Below are 25,911 nucleotides of genomic sequence, written 5' to 3' on the forward strand. Positions count from 1 at the left end.
CCGTTTTCTCATTGAAAATGGCTCCTGGTATAAATTAGCACGTGATGAGCCACTTTGTTGAGCGAAAGTTTGGTGGCCAGGTGGCTTTTGAAAAATCGCTACATAGCTTAGTGGGCCTTACCTAGTAAAATTAAAAAAAATGTTCGGTTTAAATTTTATTTGAATTTTCCCCTCCACATTTAGAATCAACATCACGCGATTGGAGTATTTGGCTGCTATATATTTCTGCATGATAAGCCACTTCGTTGGTATTTCACTTGTGGCAAGGTCACTTCTAAACAAGTATATCCCGTAAAAACAAAGTTTTTCACTAAAAATATTTTATATGCGTGGCGGCTAGAGTCCTCTCGTCCTCTGGCTTGAGATGGCTGCCACCTATGGGTCAGATGATTGCATGGCAGCATTAAGCAATTGGTAATTAAATATAATAATTTTGCCCTAAAAGTGTAAAATTTTGGAAAAAAAAAATTCACGAACATTAATTGTCACGCACAACGAGTCTGTTTGCAAAATGTCAGCTCGATTGGATCACGGGAAGTGGGTTTAAAAACGACCGAAAGATTTGCACGGTCCTAAGCAAGCAAGCAAGTGAACTTAATATAAAGGATTTTAAAAGCGCTACATGGCTCAGTGGGGCCTTACCTGTTAAAATTAAAACAGGCAGAGGTATATGTAGGTCAAATGAGTACCTGGTGCGGTGTGTAGTGAACATCGCCACTTTAGAGACAAAGGCGGCCGGGCGTGGTGCTGGCCACCCACCCCCTCGTGTGATGTTTCGGCCTTCGTAGGTTGCTACTCGTTAACAGCACTTGCCCCAACAGTCTGTTAAAGGCTACACGGGGGATATTTGTCTTTGTTTGCTGCAGACCGGGTTAGAGAAAACATTTACATGACCTCTTCTTGGTTCTTTCGGTAAAGTCACGTAGAAGGGAAATAATAAAAATTAAACATAATAAAATATTATTTTATTATTTTATAAGAAAATTTTATTTTATTATTTCCCTTCTACGCATAATAAAATATTATTTTATAATTAAATTTTATTTTATTATTTCCCTTCTACGTGACTTTACCGAAAGAACCAAAAAGATTCATCACTGCAGTCACGAAAGCTTTAAATCGAATTGACATTACCTGGTAAGATAAACAATGGTTTCGTTTTATTCGTATACTTTTTTGAACTTCTTCTTGGTTCTTTCGGTAAAGTCACGTAGAAGGGAAGTAATAAATAATAAAAATAAAACATAATAAAATAATTCTCACGACGTTTTATTATTGTATTACTTCCCTTCTACGTGACTTTACCTAAAGAACCAAGAAGATGAATCCCTGCAGTCACGAAAGCTTTAAATCGATACTTTTTTGAAGTCATTCGTTTACCTTCCCTACACTTTGCGACGCTATTGCATCGCTTGTTGTAACGTTCTGACCCCCCCCCCGTGCCCCCCTTCCTGAGACATCTGTGACCAAAACAAGAGCTTTAACGGCTCTTCGGAATTCCTCCGCCATCAACACGCGCAAATATTCCGATTGTGCAGAGCGAGTCGGAGATCCGAGACTCCATGTCGTACTCGCTGGTCGACCGTCGTCTCCTCGGGAGGGACCTCAAACACGGCATGGCGCTACCGACGCTCAAAGAGGACGAGCTGCACGTCCACCACTACTCCAACGGGGTGAGGGGACCGTGCGCCCCGCTCACCACTCAACGCTCAACGCTCACAGCTCCCAGCTCTCAGCTCTCCGCTCACCGCTCACCCCCCTCCCCACTCACCGCTCACAGCTTCGGAATCACCACTCGCCACTCACCACTCTCCGCTCACCGCTCACCCCCCTCCCCGCTCACCACTCACCACTACCCACTCACTACTCGCCACTCACCACTCTCCGCTCACTGCTCACCCCCCTCCCCGCTCACCACTCACCACTCGCCACTCTACACTCTCTCCGCTGTCCACGGGCGAGTTATCCTGGGTGGCTAGGAGATGTGATCTCCCTCGCCTGGTATACAGGAGGTCGTGGGGTCGATCCCGACCCTGACGATGCCTGCTGCTGTATATTTCGAGCTTGCGTGTCTCTCTCTCAACGTGGTGAGATGTTGACTACCTCGCCTGGTATGCAGGAGGTCGTGGGTTCGATCCCGACCCTGACGATGCCTGCTGCTGTATATTTGGAGTTTGCGTGTCTCTCTCTCAACGTGGTGAGATGTTGACTACCTCGCCTGGTATGCAGGAGGTCGTGGGTTCGATCCCGACCCTGACGATGCCTGCTGCTGTATATTTGGAGTTTGCGTGTCTCTCTCTCAACGTGGGCGCGTGGATTTTATCTCCAGGTCCTCCAGTTATTACCGTCCATCTCCGATTAGCACGGTTTTCCACGTCTGGTGCAAAAGAAGTTCAACATACATACATATGTAGTGGTGGTGTTGACGCGCGCCGACTGTGACAGTGATGGATCACGGGGCGGCACGGGGTGCGGGGTTGGGCACGCGTTGTGGGCGTGGTATGGACGCGCGCGCCGGGAGTGACGGATGACGGGGCGGCGCGGCGTGGGTGGTGAGGCACGCTGAGATGTGGGAAAACAGGATCGTAGCCAGCGCCCAGTGATTGGTCAAATAGGATGGGTGCTCTCAGCGACGTCCGCAGGTGGGGTATAAAGGGGGACGCGCGAGAGCACTCGGGGTTGTTAACCAGTTGAAGATCGAAGACGGAGTTGAAGACATAGTGCCCCGAGACCCCTAGTCCCGCTGTCCTTGTAGGGACCGGGGCCCTGTGTGGCTCGGAGGCGAGACTGTGGGACCCGTGGTTCGACGCCCACGTGGGTCGGGACTGGGGGACCCACAGTCGAGACGGACACCCCGGCAGGGTGTGTCCAGAGTAGCTCAGTGGGCGTTAGTCGCCAGAGTAGCTAAGTGGGTGTTTGTCACCCGAGTAGCTCAGTGGGCGTTAGTCGCCAGAGTAGCTCAGTGGGCGTTAGTCGCCAGAGTAGCTAAGTGGGTGTTGGTCACCCGAGTAGCTCAGTGGGTGTTAGTCACCCGAGTAGCTAGGTGGGCGTTAGTCACCCGAGTAGCTAAGTGGGTGTTAGTCACCCGAGTAACCAAGTGGGTGTTAGTCACCCGAGTAGCTAAGTGGGTGTTAGTCACCCGAGTAACCAAGTGGGTGTTAGTCACCCGAGTAGCTAAGTGGGTGTTAGTCACCCGAGTAACCAAGTGGGTGTTAGTCACCCGAGTAGCTAAGTGGGTGTTAGTCACCCGGGTAACCAAGTGGGTGTTAGTCACCCGAGTAACCAAGTGGGTGTTAGTCACCCGAGATACTACAGTGGGTGTTAGTCGCCTGTGAACCGAAGTTGGTGAAATAAAGAGTGTGCTACCCGTGAAGTCGTCTCACGCCGAGTTACTACTTTACACATACATTTAGAATCATATGTATGTTTGATGAATTTATTTCGCACCGTATGTAGCCAACAGGTCAAATAAACGTGCGTTTAGAGTACATTAGACTCCAGTGGCGGCTCCTACAAAATCTCTCAGGGGGGGCAAATGTCTGGATGATTTTTAAGGATAAGGTCCACCCATGCAAAGGATAAATTAACAGCTTAAGCATGTAAAGGCAACTTCACTTCTTTAATATTAATGAAAAATAAAGTGACTCTTACAATACATCTTGTTTGTTTCTATACTCACTATTATTACAATCCACTTAGTATCTTTTATTAAAGATTCCACTAGGTGGCGACAAATAATATTGTTGACTGAAACGTGCTTACGTATAATGACGTAAGCACGTTAGTGCGAGCCCTCCCGGAAGCCATAGAGAATGCATTGCAGCGCCCGCCGTTCGAAAAAAAACATCTTTGAATGTAAGTCTATGGGGCCACTCGGGGCGATTCTCAGCCGGGGTGAAATCGCCCAAAAAGAGGCGGTACGCCACAGAACGTAGCATGACGCTCATTGGACTATATCCAGAGGCACAGTGACGGCTAGCGTGACTCTGTGGTTGAATGACATTGGTGGTGCGTCGCCCAATCGCCCTAATGAAGAAACCGCCCCTGTTAGACTCTCATGTGTATATGGCTCCTGCTATCAATGTCCACATGATGATAAGCAACTTCGTTGAGCTATATCATTTGTGGTGGCAAGGTTGCTTCTGAAAAAGAGCCATACACTAGCTCAGTGGGGCCTTTACGAGGTCAGCTCATTTTAAAAAAATATATAAAATACTTTAATCAGAATCCATAATTGGTATAATTTGGGCTGGATCGTGATGTAGATATGTCAACGTTATTATTTCTATATTAAATTTCGATTTAAAGCTTTCGTGACTGCAGGGATTCATCTTCTTGGTTTTTTCGGTAAAGTCACGTAGAAGGGAAATAATAAAATAATAAAAATGAAACATAATAAAATGTTTTATTGAAATAATAAAAAGAAAACATAATAAAATGTTGAATTTTTATTATTTTATTATTTCCCTTCTACGTGACTTTACCGAAAGAAACAAGAAGACATTTCCGTATTATTTTAACTCTCCACCACCCGACAGAGTCAACCGAATCCAATTGTCACGTGGGAAAACACGCCACTCGGTTTGGGCTGTCGGCACTACAGAAGTGAAGTTGACAAGCAAGAGACGTTACATCACAACTGTGCACACTTCGCTGGGGATTACAGCCAGCCTCATCAGGCGTGGGAAAAAGCTCAGCCTCTCGCGTTTAGCCGGCTTAACGCCAGGCAGACAATCTGCCCCTTCAAGCTGAGTATGGCTGGTGACAGCCAGAGGTCGCAAACGGGTTTTGATTCCTTACCCGTACCCAGTGGCGGCTCCTGCAAAATCTCTCAGGGGGGGCAAATGTCTGGATGATTGATAAGGATAAGGTCCACCCATGCAAAGGATAAATTAACAGCTTAAGCATGTAAAGGCAACTTCACTTCTTTAATATTAATGAAAAATAAAGTGACTCTTACAATACATCTTGTTTGTTTCTATCTCACTATTATTACAATCCACTTAGTTTCTTTTATTAAAGATTCCACTAGGTGGCGACAAATAATATTGTTGACTGAAACGTGCTTACGTATGATGACGTAAGCACGTATGATGACGTAAGCACGTTAGTGCGAGCCCTCTCGGAAGCCATAGAGAATGCATTGCAGCGCCCGCCTTTCGAAAAAAAACATCTTTGAATGTAAGTCTATGGAAACACTCGGGGCGATTCTCAGCCAAAGTGAAATCGACCAAAAAGAAGCGGTACTCCACAGAACGTGAAATGACGCTGATTGGACTATATCCAGAGGCACAGTAACGGCTGAGATTGGTGGTGCGTCGCCCAATCGCCCTAATGAAGAAACCGCCCCTGCCCGTACCCGTACCCGGCCGCACCAGGGTCGCAAACGGGTACCCGTACCCGTACCCGGCCGGGTACGGGTAGGGTACGGGTATCGGGTACCTGATTGCGTGCTCTGGGATGAAGCCATGTTGCAGGCGCGGGTGGGTTGATTCTAGGAACTTGAATTGTGAGAAGAGACAAGACGTTGGGAAATGAGTGACAAACGGTGACTCACCAGCGACTCACGGCCTACCCGTACCCGTACCCGGCCGCACCAGGGTCGCAAACGGGTATCGGGTAGGGTACGGGTATCGGGTACCTGGTTGCGACCTCTGGTGACAGCGTTTGTGTGAGCACCAGGTCAACAACAACAATAACAACAACAAAATGCCTTTCCACCCCACGTGGGCCTCTCACCCCTCCACCCTAATTCTGACTAATCGCCTGACGAAGCCGGTTGTAATCACCAGCGAATTGTAAATGTCGTGCGTTCACTCTCGAGCACGCGACCGGGGTGCTGAAGCGGTAACGAACGCGTCGCGTTTTTTTTTTGTTGACGTGACTGCAGGGTTTCATCTTCTTGGTTCTTTCGGTAAAGTCACGTAGAATGGAAACAATAAAAATAATAAAATAAAACATAATAAAATAATTCTCTATCATGTTTTATTTTATCATTTTTATTGTTTCCATTCTACGTGTTTTTAGCGAAAGAACCAAAAACTGATTACTAATCTACAACTCGCATCGTAACAACTGCCCGATTACTAATGTAGTATATAATTACAATAACCCCCCCCCACCCTCAAATCGTTGCACCTGATGAGTTAATGAGATAATGATGACGTCACCCTGCTGCTGCTCTATATGAGACCTGGAGCAAGAGCAGAGCCTCACCATTCTGGCGAATTGCCCGATGATGCTGGATGCAATTACCAGCGAAACGTCGTACTACTCATAAATTTTAAATTTTGTGGTTTCACGCTTCAACACACCGGTGGGCTAAAGCAGTGAACTATTTGTCTTTTGTCAACGTGACACTTTTTTACTGATTGGCCGTGTCGGGTGGTGGAGGGTTACGACACATTTATAAATAATAACGCGATCTAAACCCAAAAACGTTGATTATGAAAAAAGCCTAGCTTCGATACGAATTCCCCCCACCCCACCCCACCCAACCCGAGCCCTATTAACCAGGGCGGCCGCTTTGCTTCGAACCGCGGAGCCTCTGTGACTTTACCGAAAAAACCTAAGAATATGAATCCTTGCAGTCACGAAAGCTTCAAATCTAGAATTCTTTGACGAGCTTCAAGCCACCGCCGCCCTCCGTTGTGCCCTCCGACCCCCCGCCCCCCCAACCACCGACAGATCATCACGGTGAACTGCGTGCGGATCCTGAAACCCAACCTGCTCGCGTCCAACGGAGTGGTGCACATTGTCGAGGCCATCATCCCTCCGGCTAGCGCCAGCATCCGCGCCATCCTGGAGAGCGACAGCCGCCTGAAGACCCTAACGGTGAGGGGGGGGGGCAGGGGGAGGGCAGGGGGGGGGCGGTGACGCGGCACGTGGAGCGAGCTCGACGGCCCGTCGAAGGGGGCTCGCGGTTCGAATCAAAGCGGCCGCCCTGGTTAATAGTGGGTTGGGTTGGGGTGGAGTTTCGATGTAAAGCTTTCGTGACTGCAGGGATTCATCTTCTTGGTTCTTTCGGTAAAGTCAAGTAGAAGGGAAATAATAAAATAATAAAAATAAAACATTATAAAATTTCGATTCAAAGCTTTCGTGACTGCAGGGATTCATCTTCTTGGTTCTTTCGGTAAAGTCAAGTAGAAGGGAAATAATAAAATAATAAAAATAAAACATTATAAAATTTCGATTTAAAGCTTTCGTGACTGCAGGGATTCATCGTCTTGGTTCTTTCGGTAAAGTCACGTAGAAGGAAAATAATAAAATAATAAAAATAAAACATTATAAAATTTCGATTTAAAGCTTTCGTGACTGCAGGGATTCATCGTCTTGGTTCTTTCGGTAAAGTCACGTAGAAGGAAAATAATAAAATAATAAAAATAAAACATTATAAAATTTCGATTTAAAGCTTTCGTGACTGCAGGGATTCATCTTCTTGGTTCTTTCGGTAAAGTCACGTAGAAGGGAAATAATAAAATAATAAAAAATATTCTTTTATTATGTTTTTTTGTCATTATTTTATTATTTACCTTCTACGTGACTTTACCGAAAGAACCAAGAAGATGGGGTGGAGTTCATAAAAAAGGGATATGTTGGTTTTGTTCCCGGGTTAGATTGCCCCCCTCCACTCCTGTTGCCCCCGCACTCAGCGGGCTGCCTCTCTCGTGTGAGCGCGTGCGTATGCATGACACAGAGACCCATAGACTCACACAGAGACCCATAGACTCACATAGAGACTCATCGACTCACACAAAGACCAATAGACTCACACAGAGATGGACCGACCCACACAAAGACCTACAGACTCGCACAGAGACACATAGACTCACACAAAGATCCACAGACTCACACAGAGACCCATAGACTCACACAGAGACCCATAGACTCACACAGAGACCCATAGACCCACACAGAGACCCATCGACTCACACAGAGACACATAGACTCGCACAGAGACCCATAGACTCACATAGAGACCCATTGACTCGCACAGAGACCCACAGACTCGCACAGAGACCCATAGACTCAAATAGAGACCCATAGACTCATACAGAGACCCATAGACTCACACAGAGACCCATAGACTCGCACAGAGACCCATGGACTCGCACAGAGACCCATAGACTCACACAGAGACCCACAGACTCGCACAGAGACACAGAGACTCGCACAGAGGCCCATGGACTCGCACAGAGACCCATAGACTCAAACAGAGACCCATAGACTCACACAGAGACCCATAGACTCAAATAGAGACCCATAGACTCACACAGAGACCCATAGACTCACACAGAGACCCATAGACTCGCACAGAGACCCATGGACTCGCACAGAGACCCATAGACTCACACAGAGACCCACAGACTCGCACAGAGACACAGAGACTCGCACAGAGACCCATGGACTCGCACAGAGACCCATAGACTCAAACAGAGACCCATAGACTCACACAGAGACCCATAGACTCACACAGAGACCCATAGACTCACACAGAGACCCATGAACTCACGAAGAAACACAGGGAAAACCCGGAGAAAAATGAAAGAGACCAAATTTACTATTTGAAACTTGTTTCTATTTTACCAGCGAGGCCCACTGAGCTATGCAGCTCTATTTTTCAGAAGTAACCTGGCAATAAATGACAGCTCTCGCAGTGCCTTAGGGGTCGTCCATAAATGACGTCACGCACCTAGGGGAGGGGGGGGGTTCAGACATTTGTGACGATGTGTGACGAAGGGGGGGGGGGGGCTTTGAGAAATGTGACGTCACGTAAAAATGCGCAACTTTAAATAAATATAGAATTGTTATAACAACACTCGAACAACATCAGAGTGCAGCGCCACATTAAATACGCACTTCAATGACAATAGTTTAAAGCGATTTGAAGTATGTTTTATTTTCAAAATGGAAATATGGTTTTGGGGGGGGGGGTAAAGCTTTGTGACGTCATATTTGAGGGGGGGGGTCTGACTTTTTGTGTGACGTCATTTACGAACGGCCCCTTATCATATGGACATTTATAGCAGGCGAATAATCAAAACGCTAAATGGGGGAGGGGAAAACCGGAGAAGCCCAGATAATATTTCGCGTGACCATAGGGAGAGAGAGAGAGATGCAAGCAAACTCCAAACAAACTCTAGATGTGAAGCTTTCGTGACTGCAAGGATTCATATTCTTAGGTTTTTTCCGGTAAAGTCACGTAGGTAAAAAATTAAAATTAATAAAAAGTAAAATAAAAATAAAATAAAAATCACGACGTTTCGGAGGCAACACAAGCTTCCGTCTTCAGGTGGAACCGTCACAGCACGATTGCTGTATCAAGTAAGAGATTATTCCAAGAACACAGTATTTGTAAGCGATGGGTATGACCTTGTTATCTCGGCATCTCTTGAGGAAGGCCAGCGTCTCGAGAAGCTGTGACTTCTTGTCTCGTTGTCTGTTAAAAACTCTAACAGATAGGTGGAATTCCTCCGCGTAGAGGGTTTTAATTCTAGATTTGAAGCTTTTGTGACTGCAAGGATTCATATTCTTAGGTTTTTTCGGTAAAGTCACATAGTTCAAAAATTAAAATTAATAAAAGTAAAATTAAAATATAGCAATCGTGCTGTGATGGTTCCACCTGAAGACGGAAGCTTGTGTTGCCTCCGAAACGTCGTGATTTTTATTTTATTTTTATTCTACTTTTATTAATTGTAATTTTTTACCTACGTGACTTTACCGAAAAAACCTAAAAATATCCAAACAAACTCTTTCAACTGGGAGATGTTACCAGGTAAAAGACCCCACCGAGTTGCATAGCTCACAAGCCACGTGGCCATCACAAAATGGCGGCTCAATGAGGCGGCCTGTAATGTTGGTAATCGACGTCTCCTAGCAACCGCGGTGTTCCTACGACGACGTGCCGGACGAGGTAATCGACGTCTCCTAGCAACCGCGGTGTTACTACGACGACGTGCCAGACGAGATAATCGACGTCTCCTAGCAACCGCGGTGTTTCTATGACGACGTCCCGGACGAGGTAATCGACGTCTCCTAGCAACCGCGGTGTTACTACGACGACGTCCCGGACGAGATAATCGACGTCTCCTAGCAACCGCGGTGTTCCTACGACGACGTGCCAGACGAGATAATCGACGTCTCCTAGCAACTGCGGTGTTTCTATGACGACGTGCCAGATGATGTAATCGACGTCTCCTAGCAACCGCGGTGTTTCTATGACGACGTGCCAGACGAGATAATCGACGTCTCCTAGCAACCGCGGTGTTCCTACGACGACGTGCCAGACGAGATAATCGACGTCTCCTAGCAACCGCGGTGTTCCTACGACGACGTGCCGGACGAGGTAATCGACGTCTCCTAGCAACCGCGGTGTTACTACGACGACGTGCCAGACGAGATAATCGACGTCTCCTAGCAACCGCGGTGTTTCTATGACGACGTCCCGGACGAGGTAATCGACGTCTCCTAGCAACCGCGGTGTTACTACGACGACGTCCCGGACGAGATAATCGACGTCTCCTAGCAACCGCGGTGTTCCTACGACGACGTGCCAGACGAGATAATCGACGTCTCCTAGAAACTGCGGTGTTCCTACGACGACGTGCCAGAGGACGTAATCGACGTCTCCTAGCAACCGCGGTGTTTCTATGACGACGTGCCAGATGATGTAATCGACGTCTCCTAGCAACCGCGGTGTTTCTATGACGACGTGCCAGACGAGATAATCGACGTCTCCTAGCAACCGCGGTGTTCCTACGACGACGTGCCAGACGAGATAATCGACGTCTCCTAGCAACCGCGGTGTTCCTACGACGACGTGCCGGACGAGGTAATCGACGTCTCCTAGCAACCGCGGTGTTACTACGACGACGTGCCAGACGAGATAATCGACGTCTCCTAGCAACCGCGGTGTTTCTATGACGACGTCCCGGACGAGGTAATCGACGTCTCCTAGCAACCGCGGTGTTACTACGACGACGTCCCGGACGAGATAATCGACGTCTCCTAGCAACCGCGGTGTTCCTACGACGACGTGCCAGACGAGATAATCGACGTCTCCTAGCAACTGCGGTGTTCCTACGACGACGTGCCAGAGGAGGTAATCGACGTCTCCTAGCAACCGCGGTGTTTCTATGACGATGTGCCAGACGATGTAATCGACGTCTCCTAGCAACCGCGGTGTTTCTATGACGACGTGCCAGACGAGATAATCGACGTCTCCTAGCAACCGCGGTGTTCCTATGACGACGTGCCGGACGAGGTAATCGACGTCTCCTAGCAACCGCAGTGTTCCTACGACGACGTCCCGGACGAGGTAATCGACGTCTCCTAGCAACCGCGGTGTTCCTACGACGACGTGCCGGACGAGGTAATCGACGTCTCCTAGCAACCGCGGTGTTTCTATGACGACGTACCGGACGAGGTAATCGGTCTCCTAGCAACCGCGGTGTTCCTATGACGACGTGCCAGAGGAGGTAATCGACGTCTCCTAGCAACCGCGGTGTTCCTACGACGACGTCCCGGACGAGATAATCGACGTCTCCTAGCAACCGCGGTGTTACTACGACAACGTGCCAGACGTGACCGTTCTGTCCGCGCAGTCGGCGCTGCGATCGGCCGGCATGCTGGAGACGGTGGGCAACGGCGTTGGACCCTACACCGTGTTCGCTCCAACCGACGAAGCCTTCCAGAAGCTTCCCAAGGAGATGCTCGCACGCATCCTCGCCGACACCGTCGCTCTCAAAGGTGTGCCGGAGGGCGGGGGGAGGGGAGGGCCGAGATGCTGTGCAGAAATGGAGGGAATGTATCATTTCGATTTGAAGCTTTCGTGACTGCAGGGATTTATCTTCTTGGTTATTTCGGTAAAGTCACGTAGAATGGAGATAATAAAATAATAAAAATTAAATTAATTAAAATAAAACATAATAAAATAATTCTCACGACGTTTCGGCCACAACGCAAGCAGCCGTCCTCAGGTGGAGAACAGGTCTGTCGAGAAGACAGCGTCTGAATGACACACCACCAGGCTTGGAGCGTCTATTTAATTATACAATTTATAAAAATAAAACATTTAAAAAAATCTCATATATTATTTTATTTTATTATTATATTATGTTATTATATCATAATGTTTTATTTTTATTATTTCCCTTCTACGTGACTTTACCGAAAGAACCAAGAAAATGTATCATTTGTTAGAATTCATGTCAGGGGACCTCCTTTGCCAGTGTATAAAATATGAGAATAGGTTTTTTTTCCCCCTTTTATCTGGAAACTAAAAACAGATGTGTTAAGTTGATTTGAAGCTTTCGTGACTGCAGGAATCCTAACTCTTTGGTTCTTTCGGTAAAGTCTCGTGGGTATAACGGCATTAACCACAATACTTGTGGTCAAAATGCAAACAATAACGGAGTACTTTTTTTTTGCATTTTGACCACAAGCATTGTGGTTAATACAGACATGATTCTTTGCAAAAGGTTTCAGTTTGGTGTTTTAACAACTTAACACAACTGTTTTGTTACCAGATAAAAGGGGAAAACCTATTCTCTTGTTAGAATGTGTTTTACATGGGTTTTCGCGACTAATATCATTCGTCTAGAAATATATATAAAAGGGAAATTTGTGAATATGTGTGTCTGTTCGAAATGTTTAGCGTACTTTCCGACATGCAACAAACTTGAAATTTGGCATGTGGGCAGCTTCCAGACTGTACACAATGCAAAAAGTCTAAAAATAGACTTTTGTATTTTGGGGGGGGGGGTCGCAATAATGGATATATTTTGCACGGCAAATGAGCGGTGACGTCACATCTGTGATGTCACCCGCATGTGGTGACGTCACGCAGTGTGCCTGCTGACGTCACGCATCCCCCCCCCCAAACCCTCGGCGTTGGCCGTGTATTAATCCAAGACAAGAATCCAAGTCTCGGGCGAAGCCGGGTAGTAAAGTTAGTTATAAATATATAAATGTGTCGTTAAAACCCGCCACCACCCGACACGGCCAACTTGTAAGGGATTGTCACGTAAACAGAACGTGGCCAATTCGTCACTAGTACAGCACTAGTGTGTAGTGTAGTGTATAGTGTAGTGTATAGTAGTGTATAGTGTAGTGTATAGTGTAGTGTATAGTGTAGTGTATAGTGTATAGTGTAGTGTATAGTAGTGTATAGTGTAGTGTATAGTGTAGTGTATAGTGTATAGTGTAGTGTATAGTAGTGTATAGTGTAGTGTATAGTGTAGTGTATAGTGTATAGTGTAGTGTATAGTGTAGTGTATAGTGTATAGTAGTGTATAGTGTAGTGTATAGTGTATAGTGTAGTGTATAGTAGTGTATAGTGTAGTGTATAGTGTAGTGTATAGTGCAGTGTATAGTGTAGTGTAGTGTATAGTGTATAGTATAGTGTAGTGTATAGTAGTGTATAGTGTAGTGTATAGTGTAGTGTGTATAGTGTAGTGTATAGTGTAGTGTATAGTGTATAGTATAGTGTAGTGTATAGTGTAGTGTGTAGTGTATAGTGTATAGTGTAGTGTATAGTGTAGTGTATAGTGTAGTGTAGTGTATAGTGTAGTGTATAGTGTAGTGTGTAGTGTAGTGTAGTGTATAGTGTAGTGTATAGTGTAGTGTATAGTGTAGTGTAGTGTATAGTGTAGTGTATAGTGTAGTGTATAGTAGTGTATAGTGTAGTGTATAGTGTAGTGTATAGTGTAGTGTATAGTGTAGTGTAGTGTATAGTGTAGTGTATAGTAGTGTATAGTGTAGTGTATAGTGTAGTGTATAGTGTAGTGTATAGTGTAGTGTAGTGTATAGTGTAGTGTATAGTGTAGTGTATAGTGTAGTGTATAGTGTAGTGTATAGTGTAGTGTATAGTGTAGTGTATAGTGTAGTGTAGTGTATAGTGTAGTGTAGTGTATAGTGTAGTGTATAGTGTAGTGTAGTGTATAGTGTAGTGTATAGTGTAGTGTATAGTGTAGTGTAGTGTATAGTGTAGTGTATAGTGTAGTGTATAGTGTAGTGTAGTGTATAGTGTAGTGTAGTGTATAGTGTAGTGTAGTGTATAGTGTATAGTGTAGTGTATAGTGTAGTGTAGTGTATAGTAGTGTATAGTGTAGTGTATAGTGTAGTGTATAGTGTAGTGTATAGTGTAGTGTATAGTGTAGTGTAGTGTATAGTGTAGTGTAGTGTATAGTAGTGTATAGTGTAGTGTATAGTAGTGTATAGTGTAGTGTATAGTGTAGTGTAGTGTATAGTGTAGTGTAGTGTATAGTGTAGTGTAGTGTATAGTGTATAGTGTAGTGTATAGTGTAGTGTAGTGTATAGTAGTGTATAGTGTAGTGTGTAGTGTAGTGTATAGTATAGTGTAGTGTATAGTGTAGTGTATAGTGTAGTGTATAGTGTAGTGTAGTGTATAGTAGTGTATAGTGTATAGTGTAGTGTATAGTGTAGTGTAGTGTATAGTGTAGTATATAGTGTAGTGTATAGTAGTGTATAGTGTAGTGTATAGTGTAGTGTATAGTGTAGTGTATAGTGTAGTGTATAGTGTAGTGTATAGTGTAGTGTATAGTGTAGTGTAGTGTATAGTGTAGTGTATAGTGTAGTGTATAGTGTAGTGTATAGTGTAGTGTATAGTGTAGTGTATAGTGTAGTGTATAGTGTATAGTGTAGTGTATAGTGTAGTGTGTAGTGTAGTGTAGTGTATAGTGTAGTGTATAGTGTAGTGTATAGTGTAGTGTAGTGTATAGTGTAGTGTAGTGTATAGTGTAGTGTATAGTGTAGTGTAGTGTATAGTGTAGTGTATAGTGTAGTGTATAGTGTAGTGTAGTGTATAGTGTAGTGTATAGTGTAGTGTATAGTGTAGTGTAGTGTATAGTGTAGTGTAGTGTATAGTGTAGTGTAGTGTATAGTGTAGTGTAGTGTATAGTGTATAGTGTAGTGTATAGTGTAGTGTAGTGTATAGTAGTGTATAGTGTAGTGTATAGTGTAGTGTATAGTGTAGTGTATAGTGTAGTGTAGTGTATAGTGTAGTGTAGTGTATAGTAGTGTATAGTGTAGTGTATAGTAGTGTATAGTGTAGTGTATAGTGTAGTGTAGTGTATAGTGTAGTGTAGTGTATAGTGTAGTGTAGTGTATAGTGTATAGTGTAGTGTATAGTGTAGTGTAGTGTATAGTAGTGTATAGTGTAGTGTGTAGTGTAGTGTATAGTATAGTGTAGTGTATAGTGTAGTGTATAGTGTAGTGTATAGTGTAGTGTAGTGTATAGTAGTGTATAGTGTAGTGTGTAGTGTAGTGTATAGTGTAGTGTATAGTGTAGTGTATAGTATAGTGTATAGTGTAGTGTGTAGTGTATAGTGTAGTGTATAGTGTAGTATATAGTGTAGTGTATAGTGTATAGTGTAGTGTATAGTGTAGTGTATAGTGTAGTATATAGTGTAGTGTGTAGTGTATAGTGTAGTATACTAGTACAGCGCACCGGTGTGTTGGAGAGCCAAGCAACAACAATTTGTTATCATAATAATAAATTATAATCTCAGCTGCTATTACGATTGCCCCTCTTCTCTGGTAGCCATGGTCTGCACGTTTTGGTGAGGGCGACCGAGCTGAAGTCACATGATTCATACTTTAAAAAAAACTATTTACAAACTTTTGTGTTTCACCATTGGAACCTCATTCGCCAGTAAAAAATATGATAATTGGTTTTTTTACCCTTCTATCTGGCAACAAAACTGACACCTTGTTTTTTACAAGGAGTCATGTTTGCATAGACCACAATACCTGCAGTCGTAATGCAAAAAAAACACACAACTCTGATAATGTATGCACTTTGCTTGAAGTTGATTGGTCCACACCCGAGACAGCTTTCCTTAGAGCCTAGTCTCACATGGTGTTGGACCAAATGACGCCAAAAGGCGCACAACTCAAAGACAATGTACCATCAGAGTATGCGAGCTCGGGGTATGCATTTATACCATTGGAACCTCATTTGCCAGTAAAAAATATGATAATTGGTTTTTTACCCTTTTATCTGGCAACTAAACTGACACTTTTTTCGTTAAAAAGTGTCAGTTTTGTGTTTAATTTTACCAGGTAAGGCCCCAATAAATCTACGTAGCTCTTTTTTTCCCAGAAGCCACCCGGTTATCACAATTGGTAGCTCAAGCGAGTGGCTCGTCAACGTCACGCGCAACATGTACAGCAAGCCAAACATTCCGAACGCGTGATGTTGATTCTAAATGCGGAGTGGAAAACTGACCACGGGGAGAACACGCAAACTCCAAATAGCAGGCGTCAGGGTCAGGATGGAACTCACGACCTCCTGTATACCAGGCGAGGTAGTTAACATCTCCTAGCCACCGTGATGATGATGAGAGAGAGAGACACGTAAACTCCAAATAAACAGCAGGCGTCAGGGTCGGGATCGAACCCACGACCTCCTGTACATCAGGCGAGGTAGTTAACATCTCCTAGCCACCGTGATGATGATGAGTGAGACACAGAAACTCCAAATATGCAGGGTCAGGATCGAACCCACGACCTCCTGTACACCAGGCGAGGTAGGTAACATCTCCTAGCCACCGTGATGATGATGATGAGAGAGAGAGACGCAAACTTAAAATATGCAGGGTCAGGATCGAACCCACGACCTCCTGCATACCAGGCGAGGTAGGTAACATCTCGCGACCGAGACACCCGGCGTATGGCAGCAAGAGAGGTCCATGCGAATTCTGTTGCAGGCGGTCACACGTTTGGCGCAGTGGTCCTTCACCGACCGTGCACGACAAATGAACGAATAAATCAACGGACGAATCAATGAATTAATTAACGAATGAATCGACGAACTAATCAGTGAACGCACGTATAAAAGAATGAACTAACTAACGGACGAACTAATGAAATAACGAGTGAATGGGCCGATGAACGAATGAATGAACTGATGAACGAGTGGCTGAACGGATGGATGAACGATTGAATCAACGAACGAATCAATGAATGAATTGAAGAATGAGTAGACGAACGAATGAATGAACGAAACAGATAGACGAGTGAACGAACTGACGGACGCACGAAAGAATGAACAGACGAGCGAACGTACGAGTAAATGAACCAACGGATAGACGAATGAACGAACGAATGGACCGCTGACCGAACAAATGAACGGACAGGCGAGCGAGCGAACGAACGAATAAATGAACGAACGGATAGACAAATGAACGAACTAACGGACGAAGGAATGAATGGATCGCTGAACCAACGAACAAACGGAGAGGCGAACGAATGAACGAACGAAAAAATGAACGAACGGACGGACGAGCGAACGGACCGCTGAACAAACGAACGGGCAGGCGAGCGAGCGAGCGAACGAATCGACGAGCGAACGAACGAACGAATCGACGATCGAACGACCGGCTCGCGTGCATCCCCCCCCCTCGCCCCCCTCAGCCCTGCTGCAGCACCACGTGGTGCGTGTGGCACAGTGCTCGGGGGCCTTGCTGGGCCCGGTGCGTCACGACAGCGTGGAGGGCTCCCCGCTGCTTCTCGGCTGCAGCCCCGCCGGGGTCACGGTGGACGGTCACGCAGTCGTCGAGCAGGCGGACCGCGTGGCCGCCAACGGCGTCGTTCACGTCATCAACGACGTGCTGCTGCCCGACTCCGGTGAGAGGGGTGGGGGTTAGGGGGGTGTTTGGGGGGGGGGAGTGGGGGGGGGCACAACGGAGGGCGGTGACGCGGGCGGCACGTGGAGCGAGCTCGACGCTGGTCGCCATTGCTTCGCTGTTCGGTTCAAGGTGGCCGCACTGGTAAATAGGGGTAGGGGTGGGGGGATTGATAATAAAGAGGTTTTTTTCCCGCAGGTTAGAGCGCCCCCACAACACAGACTCACACAGACACCCATAGACTCACACAAGACCCACAGACTCACACAGAGATCCACAGACTCACACAGAGACCCACAGATTCATACAGAGATCCACAGACTGATACAGAGACCCACAGACTCACACAAGCCCCACAGACTCACATAGAAACCCACAGACTCACACAAGACCCACAGACTCATACAGAGATCCAGACTCATACAGAGACCCATAGACTCACGCAGAGATCCACATACTCACACAGGAACCCACTGGCTCACACAGAGACCCATGTACTCACACAGACACCCACAGACTCATACAGAAACCCACAGACTCACAAAAAGACCCACAGACTCACGCAGAGACCCATAGATTCGCACAGAGACCCATAGACTCACACAGAGACCCATAACCTCACACAGAGACCCGTAGACTCACACAGACACCCACAGACTCATACAGAGATCCACAGACTCACACAGAGACCCATATACTCATACAGAGACCCACAGACTCACAAAAAGACCCATAGACTCACGCAGAGACCCACAGACTCGCACAGAGGCCCACAGAGGTCTAATTCAGAATCAGAATAATTGTTTATACTGCAGGAGGAATCTGATGGCCTATCAAGCTCTTTGTTGACATTGTCCTATAGGGGCACGGGGGTCAGAACGTCGCAACGACAACAAACAACAACAACAAAATATCGATTAGGAGTGCAAAGTATAAGAAACGTAAGAATATCACACAAAACCAAACCCCACTGCAGCAAACAAAGACAAGGGTCGCCCGTGTAGCCTTTAACAGACTGTTGGGGCAAGTGCAGTTTGCGAGCAGCAACCTTTGAAGTAAACTCTTTGGTTCTTTCGGTAAAGGAACGACGGTGAAAAAAAAATTAACCCGTAAAAAACAAAGTTTTTCACTCTGGCTTGAGATGGCTGCCACCTATGGGTCAGATGATTGCCTGCCACCATTAAGCAATTGGTAATTAAATATAAAAAAAAAAATCCTAAAAAGTGTAAAATTTTGGGGGAAAAAATTCACGAAAATAAATTGTCACGCACAACGAGTCTGTGTGCAAAATGTCAGCTCAATTGGATCACGGGAAGTGGGTTAAAAAACGACCGAAAGATTTGCACGGTCGCAAGCGCGCAAGCAAGCAAGCAAGTGAACTTAATATAAAGGATTTAAAAACTCACGACGTTTTATTTATATTTTTCTACTCTACGTGACTTTACCGAAAGAACCAATGAGTATGGATTCTTGCAGTCACGAAAACTTCAAAGCTAGAACCTTTGAAGTCCAGAACGGTACACGAGGGGGTGGGTGGCCAGCACCACGCCCGGCCGCCTTTGTCTCCCCAGTAGCGATGTTTACTACACACCGCACCAGGTAATCATTTGGCCTACCTATACCTATGGCTGTTTGAATTTTAGCAGGAGTTCGCACCCAATCTCAGTGTTTGACATTGATGGAACGGTCGTCTTTAAAACGCGTTGAGTGTGCGTTTGGGGTTGTGTGTGTGGGTTGATTGTGTGTGCCATGGGTCTGCTGTGTGCTGTGTGTACGTTCAATTGCCTCGGCCATTGTAGGAGCGATGGGGTAGGGGTTAGCGCTACGCTGCGCTACGAACCTGGCGACCCGGGTTGGATTCCCGCTCACGGTCAACACCACCGGTGACGATTATCTGAACCGGTCCTGGGCCTCCCCTAGGTCGACTCAGCCTCAAATGAGTACATGGTGCGGTGTGTAAACATCGCCACTGGGGAGACAAAGGCGGCCGGGCGTGGTGCTGGCCACCCACCCCCTCGTGTGCCGTGCCGGCCTTCATAGGTGCTGCTCGCTAACAGCACTTGCCCCTAAAGTCTGTTAAGGCTACACGGGGGATCTTTGTCAGCGCACTGCAACTATGAACCCGGCGAGGCCGAGTTCGACTCCCTCTCACGACCAATAACATCAGCGAACATTTGAACCTCCCCTGGGGTCAAATCGGCCTCAAACGAGTATCCGGTGGCGAGGTGCAAACATGAGCACTGGGGAGACAAAGGCGGCCGGGTGCGTCGGTGCTGGTTCAAGGCATCCCCCTTGTACGGTGCTTCAACGCCATATCAGCACTTGCCCCAGCGGTCTGGTAAAGTTCAAGTTCATGTATTAGGTGTAGCCCTGTGAGCCATTCGGCTCTTGAATCGGGTGCAACCGCAACAAACAAAAAACAAAAACATGAACAAAAAAACATCTTAAAGTGAATATGTGACAGAGTGCAAACAGAAAATCCAAGAAAAGACAGCAAAATATTGCAGAAAAAAACACCGTACACCAACGCTGTGTGCAAAAATCCCAGTGGGATGCAAGTCAAACAACCAACAACAACCACAAGACAACTTAGATTAAGGCCATCAGTCTAACTCTGTACTACAACAAACAAACATGGCTAAACCAATACACTTTTCGAAATCACCAAAATAAAGCCATGAAAGCAATGAAACAGTGATCATAGGAACTGTGACGGAATTTTCACAATAAATGGCGTAAACAACATGTATAAATTTCGATTTAAAGCTTTCGTGACTGCAGGGATTCATCTCTTGGTTCTTTCGGTAAAGTCACGTAAAATAAGAATTATTTTATTATGTAATATTTTTATTATTTTATTATTTCCTTTCTACGTGACTTTTCGATAATAATAATAAAAATAAAACATAATAAAATATTTTTTCTTTTATTGTTTTATTTTTATTGTTTTATTATTTCCCTTCTACGTGACTTTTCGACGATAATAATAATAAAAATAAAACATAATAAAATATTTATTCTTTTATTATGTTTTATTTTTATTGTTTTATTATTTCCCTTCTACGTGACTTTAAAAATAAAATAATAAAAATAAAACATAATAAAATAATTGCTATTTTATTATGGTTTATTTTTATTATTTTATTATTTCCCTTCTACGTCACTTTACCGAAAGAACCAAGAAGATGAACATGTATAAAGGCTGTTCGTTGCCTTTGTGTTGCAGCGAAGAGCACGCTGGAGCTGATCGATGACCCTGAGCACACGACGTTCAAGGACATGTTCGTACAAGCTGGACTCAAGAGTTCACTGCGGGCCGGTTCAGCCTACACCATGCTGGCTCCGACAAACAAAGCCTTCGGCGGTGAGGAATCTCCCACTCGCACGTGCCCCCTCCTGCACCACCACACAGCCACGACCTCGTGGGGTACAGGAGGTCGTGGGTTCGATCCAGACCCTGACCATGCCTGTTGTATATTTGGAGTTTGGGTGTTTCTCTCTCTCTCTCATCATCATCACGGTGGCTAGGAGATGTTAACTCCTTCGCCTGATGTACAGGAGGTCGTGGGTTCGATCACGACCCTGACCATGCCTGCTGTATATTTGGAGTTTGCGTGTCTCTCTCTCATCATTACGGTGGCTAGGAGATGTTCACTACCTCGCCTGGTGTACAGGAGGTCGTGGGTTCGATCCCGACCCTGACCATGCCTGTTGTATATTTGGAGTTTGCGTGTCTCTCTCTCTCTCTCATCATCACGGTGGCTAGGAGATGTTAACTACCTCGCCTGGTGTACAGGAGGTTGTGGGTTCGATCCCGACCCTGGCCATGGTTCAAATCATAGCGGCCGCCCTGGTTAATCTCCCCAGGTTGGGGGGGAGTTCATAAAAAAATGTTTTTTTTCTCGGCGTGTCGCTTTCGGATGGCAGGGTCCCTCCTCTCGGAGTCCTCGTCCGAGATGAGCGCGGCCATGAAGAACCACGTGCTCAAGGGCAGCGTGCAGCTGCACGAGCTGTTCGGCGGCAAGATGCTGGAGACGCTGTCCGGCAAGAAGCTCCGCGTGTTCATCTACCAGAAGGTGACGTCGTGGCGAGGACGACGATGATGATGATGATGACGATGATGACAACGACGATGACCACGATGGCGATAACGACGATGATGACGATGACAACGATGATGATGATGACGACGATGGCGATAACAACGATGACGACGATGACGACAAGGACGATGATGACATCGATGGCAATAACAACGATGACAACGACGATGATGACAATGACGACGATGGCGATAACAACGATGACGACAACAACGATGATGACGATGATGGTGATAACAACGATGACGACGATGATAATGACGATGATGATGACGACGATGGCGATAACGACGATGACGACGACGATGATGACAACGATGGCGATAACGACAATGACGACGGTGACGACGTTGACGATGACGACGACGATGATGACGATGACGACGACGATGACGACAACGACGATGATGACGACGATAATGATAACGACGATGATGATGACAACGACGATGATGACGACAATGACGACGATGGCGATAACAACGATGACGACGATGACGACAACGACGATGATGACGACGATGGCGATAACAACGATGATGACGATGACGCCGGTGGTAACCACGACCACCGGCAGGTCCCGGACTAGCCCCATTGGGCGGCAGTCCGTGGGGAAAATGGCCGCTGTGGGGCCGGCCCATTGGGAGGGCCGGTCGCTCTGTGTGGGGAAAGTGCAAAACGTTATCGGGGTAAAAATGAATAAATATTGATACACAAAATATAGATATTTATTTTTTATATTTAAAAATATATATATATATATATAATAAATGCATTATATATATTTTTAAAATATTTAAAGTTTCATTTAAATTATTTGAATTATTCAATAATTAAAGCAGTTTGAATTTTAATTAAAAAGTTTTTTTTTAAGTTCTACATCAAGTTTTATTTTTCACCTCAAATATTGTCTAATTCCTCTAAAGTGCACGCTGTTTTGCTTATTTTATGCTCTCAGCTGCCATCGGAATCCCTTTCCTCAGCAGCCGCCCCAAAAATTATCCATCTCACCGGCAACACCATTTTTTAGCTTGCACCCATCCCCCTGTACTCTAGCTGTGAGATAAACCCGGAGATACCGGAGAAAAACCCACTCAGAACACGGGGGGAGAGAACGCTCAAACCCCGCGCAGAAAGCCACCCGAGTCTGGAATCGAACCCAGGAACCTCCTTGCTGATGAGGCCCAATCACTTATCGAGGGGTAATCCTCCAGAGAGTCGCTCCTGATGAGGGAGTCAAAGTCGTCGGCTAGCGCCTTTGGCGACGAAACAGGATCGGCGCTCGCTTGCAAGCCATCAATCCATGGCCACCCTTCAACAGCAACGTGTCCCCTGGTGAACCCACAGTCAATCCGTTATACGGGGGGGGAGGGGGGGAAGATTTGTCTACGTTCTCTGTGGGTAAGCACACACGCACACGTGCGTGTGTGTGGAGGTTCAGTGCCGGATTATCCAAGGAGCAAAAGTAGCTAGACAATTTCGATTTAAAACTTTCGTGACTGCAGGGATTCATCTTCTTGGTTCTTTCGGTAAAGTCACGTAGAAGGGAAGTAATAAAATAATAAAAATAAAACATAATAACATTTCCATTTAAAGCTTTCGTGACTGCAGGGATTCATCTTCTTGGTTCTTTCGGTAAAGTCACGTAGAAGGGAAGTAATGAAATAATAAAAATAAAACATAATAAAATAATTCTCACGACGTTTTTGGCCACTCAGGTGAGGACGGCTGCTTGCGTTGTGGCCGAAACGTCGTGAGAATTATTTTATTATGTTTTATTTTTATTATTTTATTACTTCCCTTCTACGTGACTTTACCGAAAGAACCAAGAAGATAGCTAGACAATGCTACGGGTCCCGCACTAAATGCTTTCAAGCTATCAATTCCGGTTGAGTGATTCTGAACTTGCTCTATCGCTATAGTACTATACCGCCTTCGACTTTTACGAACGAACGGGTGTTTAAGGTTTAGCGATTTGTCTAATTATCCGGCCGTATAGCAAATAATAAGTATAACCCGTAAAAACAAAGTTTTTCACTATAAATCCTTTATATGCGTGGCGGCTAGAGTCCTCTCGTCCTCTGGCTTGAGATGGCTGCCACCTATGGGTCAGATGATTGCATTGCACCATTAAGCAATTGGTAATTAAATAAAATATTTTGTCCTAAAAAGTGTCAAATTTTGGAGAGAAAAAAATTCACGAACATTAATTGTCACGCACAACGAGTCTGTGTGGAAAATGTCAGCTCAATTGCATCACGGGAAGTGGGTTAAAAAACGACGGAAACATTTGCACGGTCGTAAGCAAGCAAGCGAACTTAATATAAAGGATTTTTAAAAAATACAATTACTTTACTATGCAAGTAAAAAAAATTGTGTTTTAATATTTCCGTGTTTTTTTTTATGTAGGGCCCCTTAATACCAACTTATGCTACAGGCCCCGCACTTTACTTCATGCGGTGCTGTGAAGGTTACGTGGGAAGCGGTGGCGCAGTCGTTAACGCGCCACGCTTCAAACCCGGCAACTTCACTTCCAATTCTCGCTCACGGCCAACACCAGTGGCGATTATCTGAACCGGTCCTGGGGCGTCCCCTAGGTCGACGCAGACTTAAACGAGTGCCTGGGTGCGGTGCGTAAACATGGCCACTGTTATTTTATTTTACTTTTATTAATTTAAATTTTTTTACCTACGTGACTTTACCGAAAAAACAACCTAAGAATATGAATCCTTGCAGTCACGAAAGCTTCAAATCTATAATGGCCACTCGGGGGGAGACAACGGCGGCCGGGCGAGGTGTTTGGTCACCCCGCCTCCTGGTACGCCGTGGCAGCTTTAATAGGTGCTCGCTAACAACACTTGCCCCAACAGTCTGTTAAGGCTATCGGGTATCTGTGTCTTTGTAGGCCTTGCGGGGGGAGCGGTGGCGCAGTGGTTAGCGACCCGAGTTCGATTCCCGCTCATCGCCACCAACAATGACGAATATCTGAACTCGTCTTCGGTCCTTCTCTAGGTCGACTCAGCCTCAAATGAGTACCTGGTGCGGTGTGTAAACATCGCCACTGGAGAGACAAAGGCGGCCGGGCGTGGTGTTGGCCACCCCCTCGTGTGTTGTTCCAGCCTTCGTAGGTTGCTGCTCGTCAACAGCACTTGCCCCAACGGCCCGTGAAGGCTACACGGGTGGTCTTAGTCTTTGTGTTTCACAGTGACCGGTGTCAGTTTGCGGTCCTTGTGGTGAATTAAAGAGAACAAAAACACAAGTGCCAACATTTAAAGAACACATTGGCTCCTAATTCAATGCGGGAACACTAGCATTCTGTTATGGAATGTGCTCAACGAATTAAGCTTGACGAGACTGATCTTGAAAAAAATTAACCCGTAAAAACTAAGTTTTTCACTATAAATCCTTTATATGCGTGGCATCGGGGCGGCTAGAGTCCTCTCGTCCTCTGGCTTGAGATGGCTGCCACCTATGGGTCAGATGATTGTGTGCCAGCATTAACCAATTGGTAAATAAATATTTATTTATTTTTCCCTAAACAGTGTAAAATTTTGGAAAAAAAATTTTTCACGAAAATTCATTGTCACGCACAACGAGTCTGTGTGCAAAATGTCAGCTCGATTGGATCACGGGAAGTGGATTAAAAAACGACCGAAAAATTTGCACGGTCCTAAGCAAGCAAGCAAGCGAACTTAATATAAAGGATTTAAAAAGTCGTTTCACACAGAGCAGTTTATTTAATAATAAAAACTATAAGCGGGCCCAGATGCATTGGCAATGAGTGTGGGGAACCGACACACTGACAGCTCTTGCCCCAACAGCCTGTTCATGCTACACGAGATCTTTGTCTTTGTGTGTCTGTGTCTGTGTGTGTGTCTGTGTGTGTGTCTGTGTGTGTGTGTGTCTGTGTGTGGGGAGCGGTGGTGTAGCGGTTAGCGCGCTGCGCTATGAACCTGGCGACCCAGGTTCGATTCCCGCTCACGGCCAACACCTGTGACGATTATCTGAACAGGTCCTGGGCCTCCCCTAAGTCGACTCAGCCTTAAATGAGTACCTGGCGCGGTGTGTAAACATCGCCACTGGGGAGACAAAGGCGGCCGGGCGTGGTGCTGGCCACCCACCCCCTCGTGTGCCGTTCCGGCCTTCATAGGTGCTCGCTA

At 45.8% G+C, this 25,911-nt stretch overlaps 1 protein-coding gene across 1 annotated transcript in view; it reads left to right on the forward strand.

Annotated features, from left to right (window-relative positions):
• The window catches only part of LOC144950967 (transforming growth factor-beta-induced protein ig-h3-like), an 86,554-nt gene that overhangs the window by 33,073 nt on the left and 27,570 nt on the right, over nucleotides 1–25,911 (forward strand). Inside the window, exons 5-10 of the mRNA XM_078881155.1 lie at nucleotides 1,539–1,673; nucleotides 6,688–6,834; nucleotides 11,604–11,748; nucleotides 17,437–17,649; nucleotides 20,875–21,012; nucleotides 21,576–21,724. Coding sequence (XP_078737281.1) covers nucleotides 1,539–1,673; nucleotides 6,688–6,834; nucleotides 11,604–11,748; nucleotides 17,437–17,649; nucleotides 20,875–21,012; nucleotides 21,576–21,724 — 927 coding nt within the window. The remainder of the gene's footprint in view (nucleotides 1–1,538; nucleotides 1,674–6,687; nucleotides 6,835–11,603; nucleotides 11,749–17,436; nucleotides 17,650–20,874; nucleotides 21,013–21,575; nucleotides 21,725–25,911) is intronic.

The sequence above is a fragment of the Lampetra fluviatilis genome, chromosome 60 (genome assembly GCF_964198595.1).
Source record: "Lampetra fluviatilis chromosome 60, kcLamFluv1.1, whole genome shotgun sequence".
Lineage (NCBI taxonomy): Eukaryota > Metazoa > Chordata > Hyperoartia > Petromyzontiformes > Petromyzontidae > Lampetra > Lampetra fluviatilis.